Source organism: Hyperolius riggenbachi, chromosome 4 (genome assembly GCF_040937935.1).
Source record: "Hyperolius riggenbachi isolate aHypRig1 chromosome 4, aHypRig1.pri, whole genome shotgun sequence".
Lineage (NCBI taxonomy): Eukaryota > Metazoa > Chordata > Amphibia > Anura > Hyperoliidae > Hyperolius > Hyperolius riggenbachi.
In genome coordinates, this window is record NC_090649.1 from 393665651 (window position 1) to 393678106 (window position 12456).

At 44.6% G+C, this 12456-nt stretch overlaps 1 protein-coding gene across 1 annotated transcript in view; it reads left to right on the plus strand.

Annotated features, from left to right (window-relative positions):
• Positions 1–6323: 6323 nt before the first annotated feature.
• DSTN (destrin, actin depolymerizing factor) overlaps positions 6324–12456 on the plus strand; it is a 45770-nt gene continuing 39637 nt past the window's right edge. Inside the window, exon 1 of the mRNA XM_068279578.1 lies at positions 6324–6541. Coding sequence (XP_068135679.1) covers positions 6539–6541 — 3 coding nt within the window. The 5' untranslated portion in view covers positions 6324–6538. The remainder of the gene's footprint in view (positions 6542–12456) is intronic.

Sequence of the window (12456 nt, forward strand, 5' to 3'; positions counted from 1 at the left end):
GGCACATCAGTGCACCGTTATCATCACACCCTATGCGACCTTATGGTCGCATCCTTCACAGTATAGCGGGTGCGACGTTATCGTCGCACTGCGCGCAAAGATCAACGCATTATGTTGTGCGTGTTGCAGTGTGCGATGTAGCTTTGTGCATCTTTTAGTGTGCACAAAGCTACATAAAGGGCACTAAGTTCAGATAAGGCACACTGTCCTCAGATAAGGCACACTAACCTCAGATAAGGTTAGTGCTGTAGTTTGTGCCCACTAAGTGATAAGGCACACTAACCGGCTTAGTGTCGGTTAGTGAATCAAGGCCCTTGTTTTAAAAGAACAGGCAAATGTTTGTGATTTCATGGGGGCAGCCATCTTTTTGGTTGAAAGAAGGTGACAGGGAGCATGAGACACAGTTCCAACTGTACTGATCACCCTTCCCAGCTGGACACGATTGGCTTCAAATCTCAAATTCAAAAGTAAAAGAAAAAAAAATGGCGCCAAAACAGCAGAAAGAGAACAACAACATCAGAAATCCCATCATGCTTTGCACAGCATCAGGGGGAAAATGCTTGGGCAGATTTCTTTGATGTGGCGGAGCTTAGCTTCCGTGCAGATAAAAATGAGGCTTGGGTAAGAAAAACAAAGTTCTGATGCTGTGAAACTATTAAAGAAACACCAAGCCTTTTCAGTGCTACTTAGTAGATTTTTAGTCTGGAGGTTCACTGTAAAGAGAAACCGTAACCAAGAATTGAACTTCATCCCAATCAGTAGCTGATACCCCCTTTCCCATGAGAAATCTTTTCCTTTTCACAAACGGATCATCGGGGGGCAATGTATGGCTGATTTTATGGTGAAACCCCTCCCACAGTGTGATGTCAGCGCCTCACAGCTCTGAGGTCCTGACATCACACTGTGGGAGCCTTGTTGCATGGTGGGAAATAACAGCTATTTCTAACTGCCAAAAAAGCAAGCAGCATTTCCTTCCAGTGGCATCACCTGCCAGCAGTAAAAATGTCACCATGTGATAAATGTCTGAATGTAAATCAGGGAGAGGAAAGATTTTACAATGGGCAAACAGTGACCAAATCATTTATACATAATTATTGTAAAAACTAAGCACTTTTTTATGACATTATTTTCACTGGAGTTCCTCTTTAACATCTCCCTACTCACACAGAACCCTCCCCTGGTGGTGCCTAACCCCCCCCCCCCTCTCCCGCTTGTGGTACCTAATCCTAACCCCCCCCCCCCCCTTGCACCACCAAATCAAATATATTGGCCATAAAAGGGCGCCCTTTGTAGCAGAATCAAAAATCTTTTAGCCGAATCAAAAATCTCGGCTACAAAGTGGCACTGTTTTGTAGCAGAATCAGAAACCTTGTAGCCGAAACGAAAACTCTGGCGCCCTTTTCTCCACCTTGTAGCCGAGATTTGCAGGAATAACATTGAAGTCTATGGAGGCGGCCTTTTAGTATGCAAAAGGGTTTTATTAACAAGTATAAAACAACAATAACAAGTATACAAAAGTATAACATACAAGTTGTTAACAACAGGGTTATTAACAGATATCATCATTGTAGAAAGCCTTAAGACAAGTGTCATATTAAGTACAGTATTGTAACAGTTGATCTCATAATAGACCATCAAAACATTGTACATACAAAGCGATAACATATCCATAAAATCCCTAAACTGGTTCCAGGCCAACCCACGGATCTGGAGGCGGCCTTTTAATAAATATGGCTCAGGCGCCCTTTTCAGCTGATTCCGGGTGAGGCTACATACCAATATACAGCTATAGGAAGTGTTTCTGATGCTGAACCCAGGATATGTAATGGAAAAGTGGGTATCCTATATAATAAAACCCCTGTGTCTCTGCATCCACCTGTGTTCCTGTGTCCCTGCTTCCAGACCTGACAGTTTGCTGTCTGTGAATTGCATTGTGAGAAATAACAGCTTTTTCCAACTGCCAAACAACATCTCCCTGTGTGCATATGCTTTGGACATCTGTGGAAGATGGGTAAGCGGGACGTGTCTAAGCGTGTTGCGGGAGGGGAGGATTGTAGCGGCCATTGTCTAGCGCCTGTTTTTTAAGGGGCGGGCCTTTTTTACTAGTCTTGAATAATTTACTACATTCTACTATTACGGTTCCTCTTTAAATAAACATAAGTTTCAAGTACAGCCATGGGCAGGATGTGTATTATTTCTGGCTGGCTGGCCGCCAGTGGCGTAACTACAAATCATGTGGCCCCCCAGCACAACTTTGATAGGGCCCCTCGAATGTTCACAGTCCCTTGCCTTGTCTCCCCTTGGTGACATTTATGGCCTGGGGGCCCATCTTAGAAGTGTGGCCATCACTATCTTTACACCAATAACAATTGCAACATCTACATCATTCATAATTTCCATTATTTCTCAATCTAATTGGTATTCATTTCACAGCTGTTTTGTTCTTTCCAATGTTGGTGTGCTTTCAATCACTTTTTTGTTATATGTTACACTGATCGTTAAAACTAATGATCACCCAGGAATTTTAGCTGTTTTTTTTTACTCAGCTGTAACTAGTTAAAAATGTGCTAATTTGTATGTACATTTATTTTGAAAATCATTAATAAAAATAGATTTAACCAGAAGTCATATACTATATAGCTGTACTTTAATTCAATTTGGATTTGGAGGAGCAAAACATTGTCCTAACATGCAAATCTCCTCTGACCCAGGAGGAAGTCCAGCCATTCACAGCCTGTGCCTGTTGGTTAATCACACATCTGTTAGTTATTTTATGAGCAGCTGCGGCCTTTCATAGACTCTTTCTGTTCTTATCCTAGTGGAAATATGCTCAGAATAATTTTTTTACGCATCACTATTCACGCACTTTATACACGCTCTCCACTCTATACTCACATGAACGTCACAGAGTAATACTGCAAATGTTAGCATACAGGCATTCCACCGGGTGCTTGCTCATGGTGCTATCACTCTTTGCCGCACACAGCACTCCCCTATTCCTAGGAGCTCACCACCAGATTCTGGCCAACTCCAAAGCCAGGTGGCTCTAACGTTTAATTATATTCCAGACCAGGATTCAACTCTTCAAAACGTCATTGTCTTTAATCCTGGTGTTAAACTCCGGAAGATATAATAAAACCAAACATAGCCTAAAACTATCAATAAGAAGCCCCAATGTGTGCTTGGCTGCACACTTATGGGGTTTTATGAAATGCAACACAGTGATTGGCGGTGTCCACGGGCACTCAGGCTGCGTAGTCTGCGGCGTCTCACTTGCTAGTTGCAACTTCTTCCTTCTGCTGTTGCTCTTTCCCACTCCAACTATCACACTCCTGCGATCCTATGATCCTTCAAACCAGTTTGTGCTTGAGCAATGATGTCATATACACTGGCTCCACCCTATGCATTTCATCCATCCTCCGGACATGTCAGGATTGCACAATGCAATATCCATCATAAGTGTTACTGATTGCAGCAGAGTCATTGGACAGCCCCTTCATCACAATACTGCCAGCATGCTGACATACTCTCTGTAACAATACTATATGGGAGAATTATTTAACTAATAACAATGCAGCAATGTCCAGCAAGCTCCAGGATTATCTACCAGGCACTCCCTGATTGGCTAAAGTATGGTTTCCAGGAGTAGGGATGAGTGAGCACATGTTTGAAGAGGGAACTGCAGCAGAGAGTTAAGTTATGACCGCCTCTTCTGCAGTTATTCATGCTGCGCTCTATCCTTCTGCCACTTCCTCCTTTACAGTGGAAGTTCTGGCAGTGAAGAAGGAAGTATCGGGAAGATGAAGCACAGCATGATGAAGTAAAAGGCAGTCATGGAGCCAACTTAATCCTTTCTGCAGCTGCTCTTTTCTTGAACATGCTCGAGGACAGTTTTACTTCTCACAAAACTGTGTTTGCTCATCCTTATCTAGAATTATCAAATGCCCATCCCTACTTATGGCCAACTTCTCCCAAATAAGGAGTTTGAATTAAAGACAAAGCTAATGAGCTCCTCCTGCACATATTGTCCTACCCAACTTATCTAGTAGGGAACTTGGAAGACGCAGCTCCTTGGCAGGGTTGCTGTGGCCATATTTCCATTCCGTCTGCTGGGGAGACATTCCTAGTCTAATGACACTTAACAGAGTTCTCCTTTAAACAGTCATGTTAAAAGTACAGCCAAGCAGAATGTGTAAATAACAAAACAGATCAGCATCTCTCATGTGAAGTGCTGGGTACAAGCAAGTGTTGCCCTGAGGGAGATTTCCAGCCTGAGCTGCCAGCAAAAAAGGGTGCCGGCGGGTAGTGGACGAAAAAGGGCGCAGCCATAGACTCTAAAGCAAATGACTTCAAAGGAGGCTTAGATGCTTTCCTTGCATTGAAAGACATTCACGGCTATAATGACTAGGTAATGCCCAGTGGTGTTGATCCAGGAATTTTATCTGATTGCCATCTGGAGTCTGGAAGGAATTTTTTCCCCTTTTGGGGCTAATTGGACCATGCCTTGTAAGGGTTTTTCGCCTTCCTCTGGATCAACAGGGATATGTCAGGGAGCAGGCTGGTGTTGTACTTTATTTTCTGGTTGAACTAGATGGACATGTCTTTTTGTCAACCCAAATAACTATGTAACTATGTATTGCTAATATGGCAAATAAAAAAAAAAAAAAGCAGAAAAAGGGTGCCTAGTAAATATCGTTAACATTAGAACGTTAAAGTTTTTGAAGTATGTTATCGTTTTAGAAGCTTGCAACGTTATAGTTTTTGTCATATTATTGCATTAGCATGTACAGATTTTACATTATCAAATTATATTATCTTTTTTATGTATACAAGGGGGAGTGGTTAGGGTTAGGCACCACCCAGGGGCGGTTAGTGTTAGGCAACACCGGGGGGATAGATTAGGCACCACTGGGGGGGTTAGGGGTTAGTTTTAGGCACCATCAGGGGAGGACTCTGTGTGCGATTAGGGTTGGGTTAAGCTGTATTGTTGGATTACGTTACGATTTTTAACGCTAATATATTTTCGTTATTAACTCCCGTTTTAAAACTGTATGTATCATTAACCAATTTTCGTTAACAATCGTTATTGTTATTGAGATTTCGTTATCCACTGGTGCCATTTCGTTATCCAGCCCTTTTTTCCTGGCACCCTTTTTCATGCACACCAATATACTGACCTGACATTATGGTTGTTTGATCTTACCTTTCAAGCAGGACCATTTCTTACCTATTTGGTGCCTCAAGCAAAACAACCTGTGTTTCCCTTTCCTTCCATGCCATTCCTGTCCAAATACACACACTCAGTGTATGGAAGGCGGCGGAGGGAGGATGAGTGGCTTGCAGAGATGGATTAAGATGTAATGGGGCCCTCATGAACATTTGTGAGTCTCTTTCACAGCAAGGCCAATATGCAATCTTTTTCTCTTGAGTTTTCTCCCTGGATACATTTTTTAATCTTCTATATTAACGACCACCTAACCGATAGGCGTCGGCAGGTCATTAGTGGTTTAGCTCGTTCGAGCGGCCTTTCCATGCCAGTTCACGGAGGGTGTCTCCGTGAACAGCCTGCGAGCCTCCGATCACGGCTCGCAGGATAATTGTAAACACGCGGGGAAGAAATCCCTGGTGTTTACATCAATATGGCGCTGCTGCGCAGCATCGCCGTAAAGGAGATCGGCGAGCCCCGGCCTCTGAAGCCTGTCAGTGCCGGTGCAGGGAAAGGAGGGGAGGGAGGGAAAACCAGGGAGGGCGTAAGAGCCCACGCAGCACAAATCAGCCAAAATTCCCCTGGTCCTTAAGTGGTTAAAATAACTTTTTAGCACTTTGCAACTGAAAAAGTACAAAAAAGGAGGTGAGAAAGTACTATCAAAATTATTTGGAGTATTTTCTTGCTTGCTGGTGGTTTGAAGGGCATTGTATTGGCAAGTCTGAAAATATCACCAAGGAGAAAACTCAGGAGAAAAAGTTAATTGCATATGGGCCCTTGTATTCCTTCATCCGTGGTGTATTGTGCTATTTGGGCTCCCATTGTCTCTGTGCTTTCTTTTCAAGGTGTCTTGACAGGCTGTGTAGAGTACCAGAAATGCCTCTCCCCCTCTCTCTAAGTACAAGAGAGGAGACTTTATTAGAAAGCACTGTCTCAGAAGGTATGTGCCTGCAGAGAATAACAATGCATAGGTCAGCCATGGAAGTATACATATAATAATAACAATAAGAAATAACAATTATATATGTGCGCGCACACATACAGCAGACATATACCTCATAACCAATTGTGTTCCCACTCTGCTCCTCCTCTATTGTTTTGAATAGCCTGTAAGCCAGTGCCACCGCTGCATGACTAGGAGCTGACACAAGGATAGGCTGTCATCAGTGCTATTCTGTGACTGTGCAGAGTACCTGGGAGAGTGCACGGCACACACACAGCACAGCTGAGCTCCAGCAGGTGCACACAACAAAGCCAGCCCTGCTTCTCCTGTTACCGAGAACTTCATCCCAGCCTCACTGCTAACTCAGCAAGCCAAGTGCACCACCAGGAATGGTAAGTCACCTGGAAAATGTCAATATTTCATATTTGCATGGTGATAAGTTTTAAAAAGTATTATTTTGTGTATAGGATGCATTTCATGCCCAATTGTATATTTACTTGAAACAGTTGATTTAATTGAAAAAAAAATTACATTGGTCTGAGTTATATGATATAGAAGTCAGCAGAGTCTATATAGTGTCTCTGTATTTCTCATACAAACGTACAGGATAACAATATTCCTATGCAGGGTATGACTCCATATTAACATTCATTAGGGTTTGGAATCGGTTAACATTAATGCTTTACATTGTAATAACCTTATTTTAGTTTCTTGTTTTATTTAACTAGTTCTGTTCAGCTTATATTTACCGTTCCCATTCTATACTATCAAGAAGTTGTGTACTTGGGGAGAAAGTCAGGGATGAGTAACAGAAAGGACACATAAGGATGTATTCTAGATAAACCTAATGACAATGCAGAACATTCAGCTATTGTCAGATCTATGGTAAGCACTATAGAAGCTATAGTAAGCACTATGCGTGCATCCATTGTAAATTAGCATTGTGCTCTCTCACTGTTGCGATCCTCTCCATGTTCTCTGGAATTATAGCTCTGTGTAATGTAATAAAAAAAATTTGTTTGTCAATCAGTAAAGGTTTCATTATGGGTGTAGCTTGCTGGGTGGAGTCTCCCTTAGGTTAGGCTTTTTTACATCTGGCATAAATGTTATCTCTTGCATCATTCTCAGCTTTGTGTCGTGTCCACTTTGGAGTCTCATTTCTTTGGCTGAAAAGGGGGCACGCCTCCTATTATGTCTCCATAATATAGTTTAACATAAAAGTGCACCTGCATTGGATTCCCGGACAGTGAACTGGTGGTGTTACACACTATGCAGTCTCATCATCTCCACTGAGCTATTAATTTGGTAAAATTAAAGCCTGAAGTGAAATGTGACATGATGAGATAAACATATACACATATAGTACTATCCCTACTAAGAAAATATCTCAAGTCCATTCCTTTTTTCCAGTGTCGAGTTAAAAACGTGTTGCTATCTATGCAAAAGGGCTTGTCACACCTTGTCCAATTCAGTCCATTTTCCTGAAAAGCAAATAGAAGCTAAAAGGCTGATATCTTTCAGGAAGAAGGGAGATAATAAGGTTTCACTGCAGGAAAGTTCAAAGGATCATTACGTCTGTATCGTTTTCAGCGTAAAAGACAAAGGGCTTGATTCACAAAAGAGTGCTAACACTTAGCACGCCTGTGCAAAGCTGGTTTGCACGTGATATCATGCACGTAAAGCTTTACACGTGAAAACGAATGACTTTGCGTGCATTACATCACGTGCAAACCAGCTTATCACGGGCGTGCTGAGCATACACTCTAATAGGTTAGCACGCGAAGCGCCGTAGTTTTCACGCGCAAAGCAGACTTATCAAAGTACAGCGAAATGCCGTATGCGAGTAAAAGTTAAGGCGCGAGCGCTAAAACTTTGCACGCGAAACGCGCACGCAAGATGGCTTGCACACACACACGTTTACACGTGCAAAGCTGTTAGGCGTGATAAATCAGTCATCACTGTCTTGTGAATCAAGCCCAAAGTGTGCATTCTAAACTGCAGCTGTCAGACACAGTCTTAAAATTTTATATATATATATATATATATATATATATATATATATATATATACATACACATACAATTCATTTATATTCACTTCAGGTTCACTTTCATCTCCTTAGGGTTCCATGATGTCACCATTATCCATGAACTCTGAATTATGTAAAGTCCAACAGTGCATATGTGCCTATACTAATGATGCCCTTGGCCCATATGCAATTCACATGTGATCCTGAGTTTTCTCCTAGGAGGTAATTTTTCAACTTCTATTTAGAATAACTTTTTAGCACTTTTCAATTGAAAAAGACCAAAAAGTTGGTGGAAAAGAACTCTCAAAGCTATTTTAAGTATTTAATTGCTTGCTGCTTGTGGTTCAAAATAAATTTTATTGACAAGGGTGAAGACGGAGAAAACTCAGGAGGAAAAGTTAATTTGCATATGTGTTTGCGCTCAGGGGCATGGTTCCCAGCAGGGCCGGGCCGAGGCATAGGCTGGAGAGGCTCCAGCCTCAGGGTGCAGTGTAGAAGGGGGCGCAGAATTCATTCAGCTATCATTCCTAATTGTGTTTGAAGCAGAAAGAAATAAGAAAAGGGGATACATGGCAGTGACTGCAAGCCAGATAACTAGATATTAAGGTGTTGGGGAGGTTGTGGGCCCTGTGGCGCCTCTTAGTCTAATAGCAATCAGTGTGTGACGGCTGGGGTGGGAGGGATGGAGGGGCGCACTTTGGTGTCTCAGCCTTGGGTGCTGGAGGACCTTGTCCCGGCTCTGGTTCCCAGTTAGATTTTACTCTAAATTTGCTGACCTGCTGAAGTTCAGTTGAACCGGTTTTGCTAAAATATTAGTGCTGTGAAGGTGCTAAAGCTGTAATGTGAACCTTCCCACTATTGTTGCTAGCCTTGATCATGTGCACATAGATTAAAGTGTAATTACCCTTTTGTGCACTTTACTGAATAAAATATGATCCCATCAAGGCAGCAAAATATTCAGCTCTGTAGGAACTGAGCTACTTATTTTATTCTATCCTACTTGTAGAGGGCCTTCAAGCTTCTACTGTGAACAAACACGAATGTTCAGATGTTGCCATTTGAAATAAGAAGTGTTAAAGCAACATAATGTCAATCTGTGTGAACATTCCATAGTTTAATCTAAAGCGTAATTTAAAATTGTAAGTAAAACAAAAATGTAGGCAGTTATATACCTGGGGCTTCTTCCAGCCCCCTGAAGTCCTCCTGGTCCCTTGATGATATTCCGCTCTGCTCCGTTTTTATTTTACTTCTATAGGTGGCAATGCACTATTAGATGGACACAACCATCACATAGATCTTTCTCAGATGAAATCTGATCTGAGAAGGATCAAATCCTTTCACACATTGGGTACAGATTTTCAACTGATTTCACCATGAAATCTATTAAATATCTGTAAAGTAGCACACTGCCTGCCAGGCCCTCCAGGTCTCTCCATGTCTGTGTTGGGTTTCCCACCCTGGGCTGCGCAGATTGTAGGCAGCTGAGCCACCTATCCGATGGCACATGTCTTTTCTCTATCGCCTGGTGCTTCTTCCTGTGTCTTCTCTCCCAGGGTGCCTGTGTCATGTGATAAATGCTAGCGCCGAACACTAGAGGCCCCATGGTATGTACCTTACATGACCATTAGATATCTCTAGTGTTCAGCTTCTAGCATTTGTCATGTGACCCAGGAGCGAGGAGCGCCTGGTGGGGATGGAGAAAGGACATGTGCCAGTGGATAGGGGAGTATAAGCTCTGCTGCCAATTCTACATCTTGGTCATCCTGTGATCAAACGCCGCTACCTTCGCACTCCCAACCCACCACCAATCAAGCAATATTTTCCATCTGTGATAATCAACCTATTTAATCATATTTTCCCTGGAAGTCAATCAAACGGGCATCATTTGGGGCTTCAATTTCTAGCACATTCAGTCAGAGCGATCGAATCAGCCGGATGTTGACTGGAAACACTGATGTGTATAACCACCTGCAGGGGCGCAGCAATAGGGGTTGCAGAGATTGCGACCGCATCAGGGCCCTTGGGCCAGAGGGGCCTTCCCTCAACTGCAGTACTAGCTCTCTATTGGTCCTGTGCTCATAATAATCACTTCTATAGATACTTTGAATAGTAGTGATCATTAACAAACTGCTCCCCATCCCCTTCTTGCACTTCTGACACTGTGGTTGTCCTTGGCAGGTTGTGGTGCGCTGTATCAATTGTTATGTATAGAGTGTTTAGGGGGCCCCATTGTAAGACTTGCATCGGGGCCCACAGCTGCTTAGCTACGCCACTGACCACCTGGGATCTTGGGATGATTGGCTGGGTGATTCTATTTTGTAAATTAATGGATTATTGTAAAACTTTGTGTTTGTTAAAGTGAGTCTGATGTGAAAAATAAAAAAATATATATACTTACTTAAAGAGAGTCTGAAGCGAGAATAAATCTCGCTTCAGACCTCATAGATAGCAGGGGCATGTGTGCCCCTGCTAAACTGCCGCTATCGCGCCGCTAAACGGGGGTCCCTTCACCCCCAAATCCCCTCGGTGCAGCGGGGGAGCGCTTCCTGGTTGGGGCAGGGCTAACCGCCGCAGCCCTGCCCCACGCGCGTCTGTCAGCGCGTATCTCCACCTCTCCCCCGCCCCTCTCAGTCTTCCTTCACTGAGAGGGGCGGGGGAGAGGCGGCGCTGCGTCGCTGATAGACGCGACTGGAGGCAGGGCTGCAGCCGTTAGCCCTGCCTCCAGGAGCGACCAAGTCTGCGACCAAGTGTTGCAGGAGGGGGTTTGGGGGTGAAGGGACCCCCGTTTAGCGTCGCGATAGCGGCGGTTTAGCAGGGGCACACATGCCCCTGCTATCTATGAGGTCTGAAACGAGATTTATTCTCGCTTCAGAGTCTCTTAAGGAGAGGGAATACTCTGGGTCCTACAGAGCCTCCCCGTTCCTCTCCTGGTCCCCACATTCCACCGCAGGCTCCCCCGTTAGCAGTCTCTGACTGATGGGTCAGAGACAGCTCTCAACACAACACGGAGCCATCCGTCTTCTGGAGCACGCAGGCTCCCAAGGACGTCTGAAGCCTCACGCGGTAGGAGTTTTGAATGGAGGAGCCAGCACTGGAATGAGGGGACCAACCGGGAGAGGAACAGGAAGACTCTATAGGACACAGAGCCTTCCCTCTCCTAAGGTAAGTATCTGATTTTTTATTTTAAAACCAGAGAAGGCTCCCCTTAAACCTAATAAACTAACAAAGCAAAGCTGGTTTTAAAAAAAATTAACATATGGTCCCCCCGACAGGTTCCTACAGCAGCATTAGGGGCCCCTTTGTTTCTTGCTAATTCCCTTACCAACTCCCAAGGCCCGCAAGTGGGCTGCTGGACTCCCCCCAGGTCTCCCCCCAACGTTATTATGGTCCCCGGAGCCCTTGAAGAGTTTTCGGCAGTGTGGAAACTCACCTGTCCTGGCTGAGGCGCTCCTTCATTAGTCCGTGGCTTGGTGTGTTTTCATCTTCATCCTTGCAAGGGAGCTTGACCACAGACTAATGGAGGAGTGCACCCGCTAGGACAGGTAATCACTACTCTAGCAAAACTTTGCCGAGGACTTCTATAAAGTTGTAGGAAGACCTGGCGGGCCTGACAGCTGGCCCGAGTCTCTGGGACTATTGACCAGTTTGCCCCTATGTAAATGCTGCCCCTGCCTAAAAGATGGAAAGAGGAACATCTGAGGAGTAATGGCCCATACTCACGGGCTACAAATGTCGGCGCGCGCGTGTTGCAGCGACAGGTCGCTAGTGAGTATGCGGCGTTGCACGGGCGCGCACCCCGAACCGTCGCTCGTCGCTGATGTCGCCGGGCAATTGAACCGCTCAATCGCCTGGCGACAGTCGCCGCCGCAACTCCGCCGGAACTGTCGCTAGTCCGCGTGAGCAACAAGATAAGAAATGCATTGGGCTTCTGGCGGGGGGAGGAGCAACAGCGACAGCTTCCGCCGCATCAGTTGCCAGGTCCCTCCGTGTGTATGCGGAGGGACCTGGCGACGAGCTGTCGCCGGCCTGTCGCGCACACGCTCACGTGTGCTGGCGACAGGCCAAAAAGTTGCCCGTGAGTATGGGCCATAAAGTGGGACAGAGTGATCTGTCTCAAGAAGAGAGACTGTCCTTACAAAGGAGAAACAGTTGGGATATATATTAAAGAGCTTTCAGATATTTTTTAAATACCTGGGGGCGGGGGGTAGAAAGAGAGGGGTAGGGGAGGAGTCTAACAACAGAACCTGAAAATCTGCTTAAAGGGTCCCATACACTGAG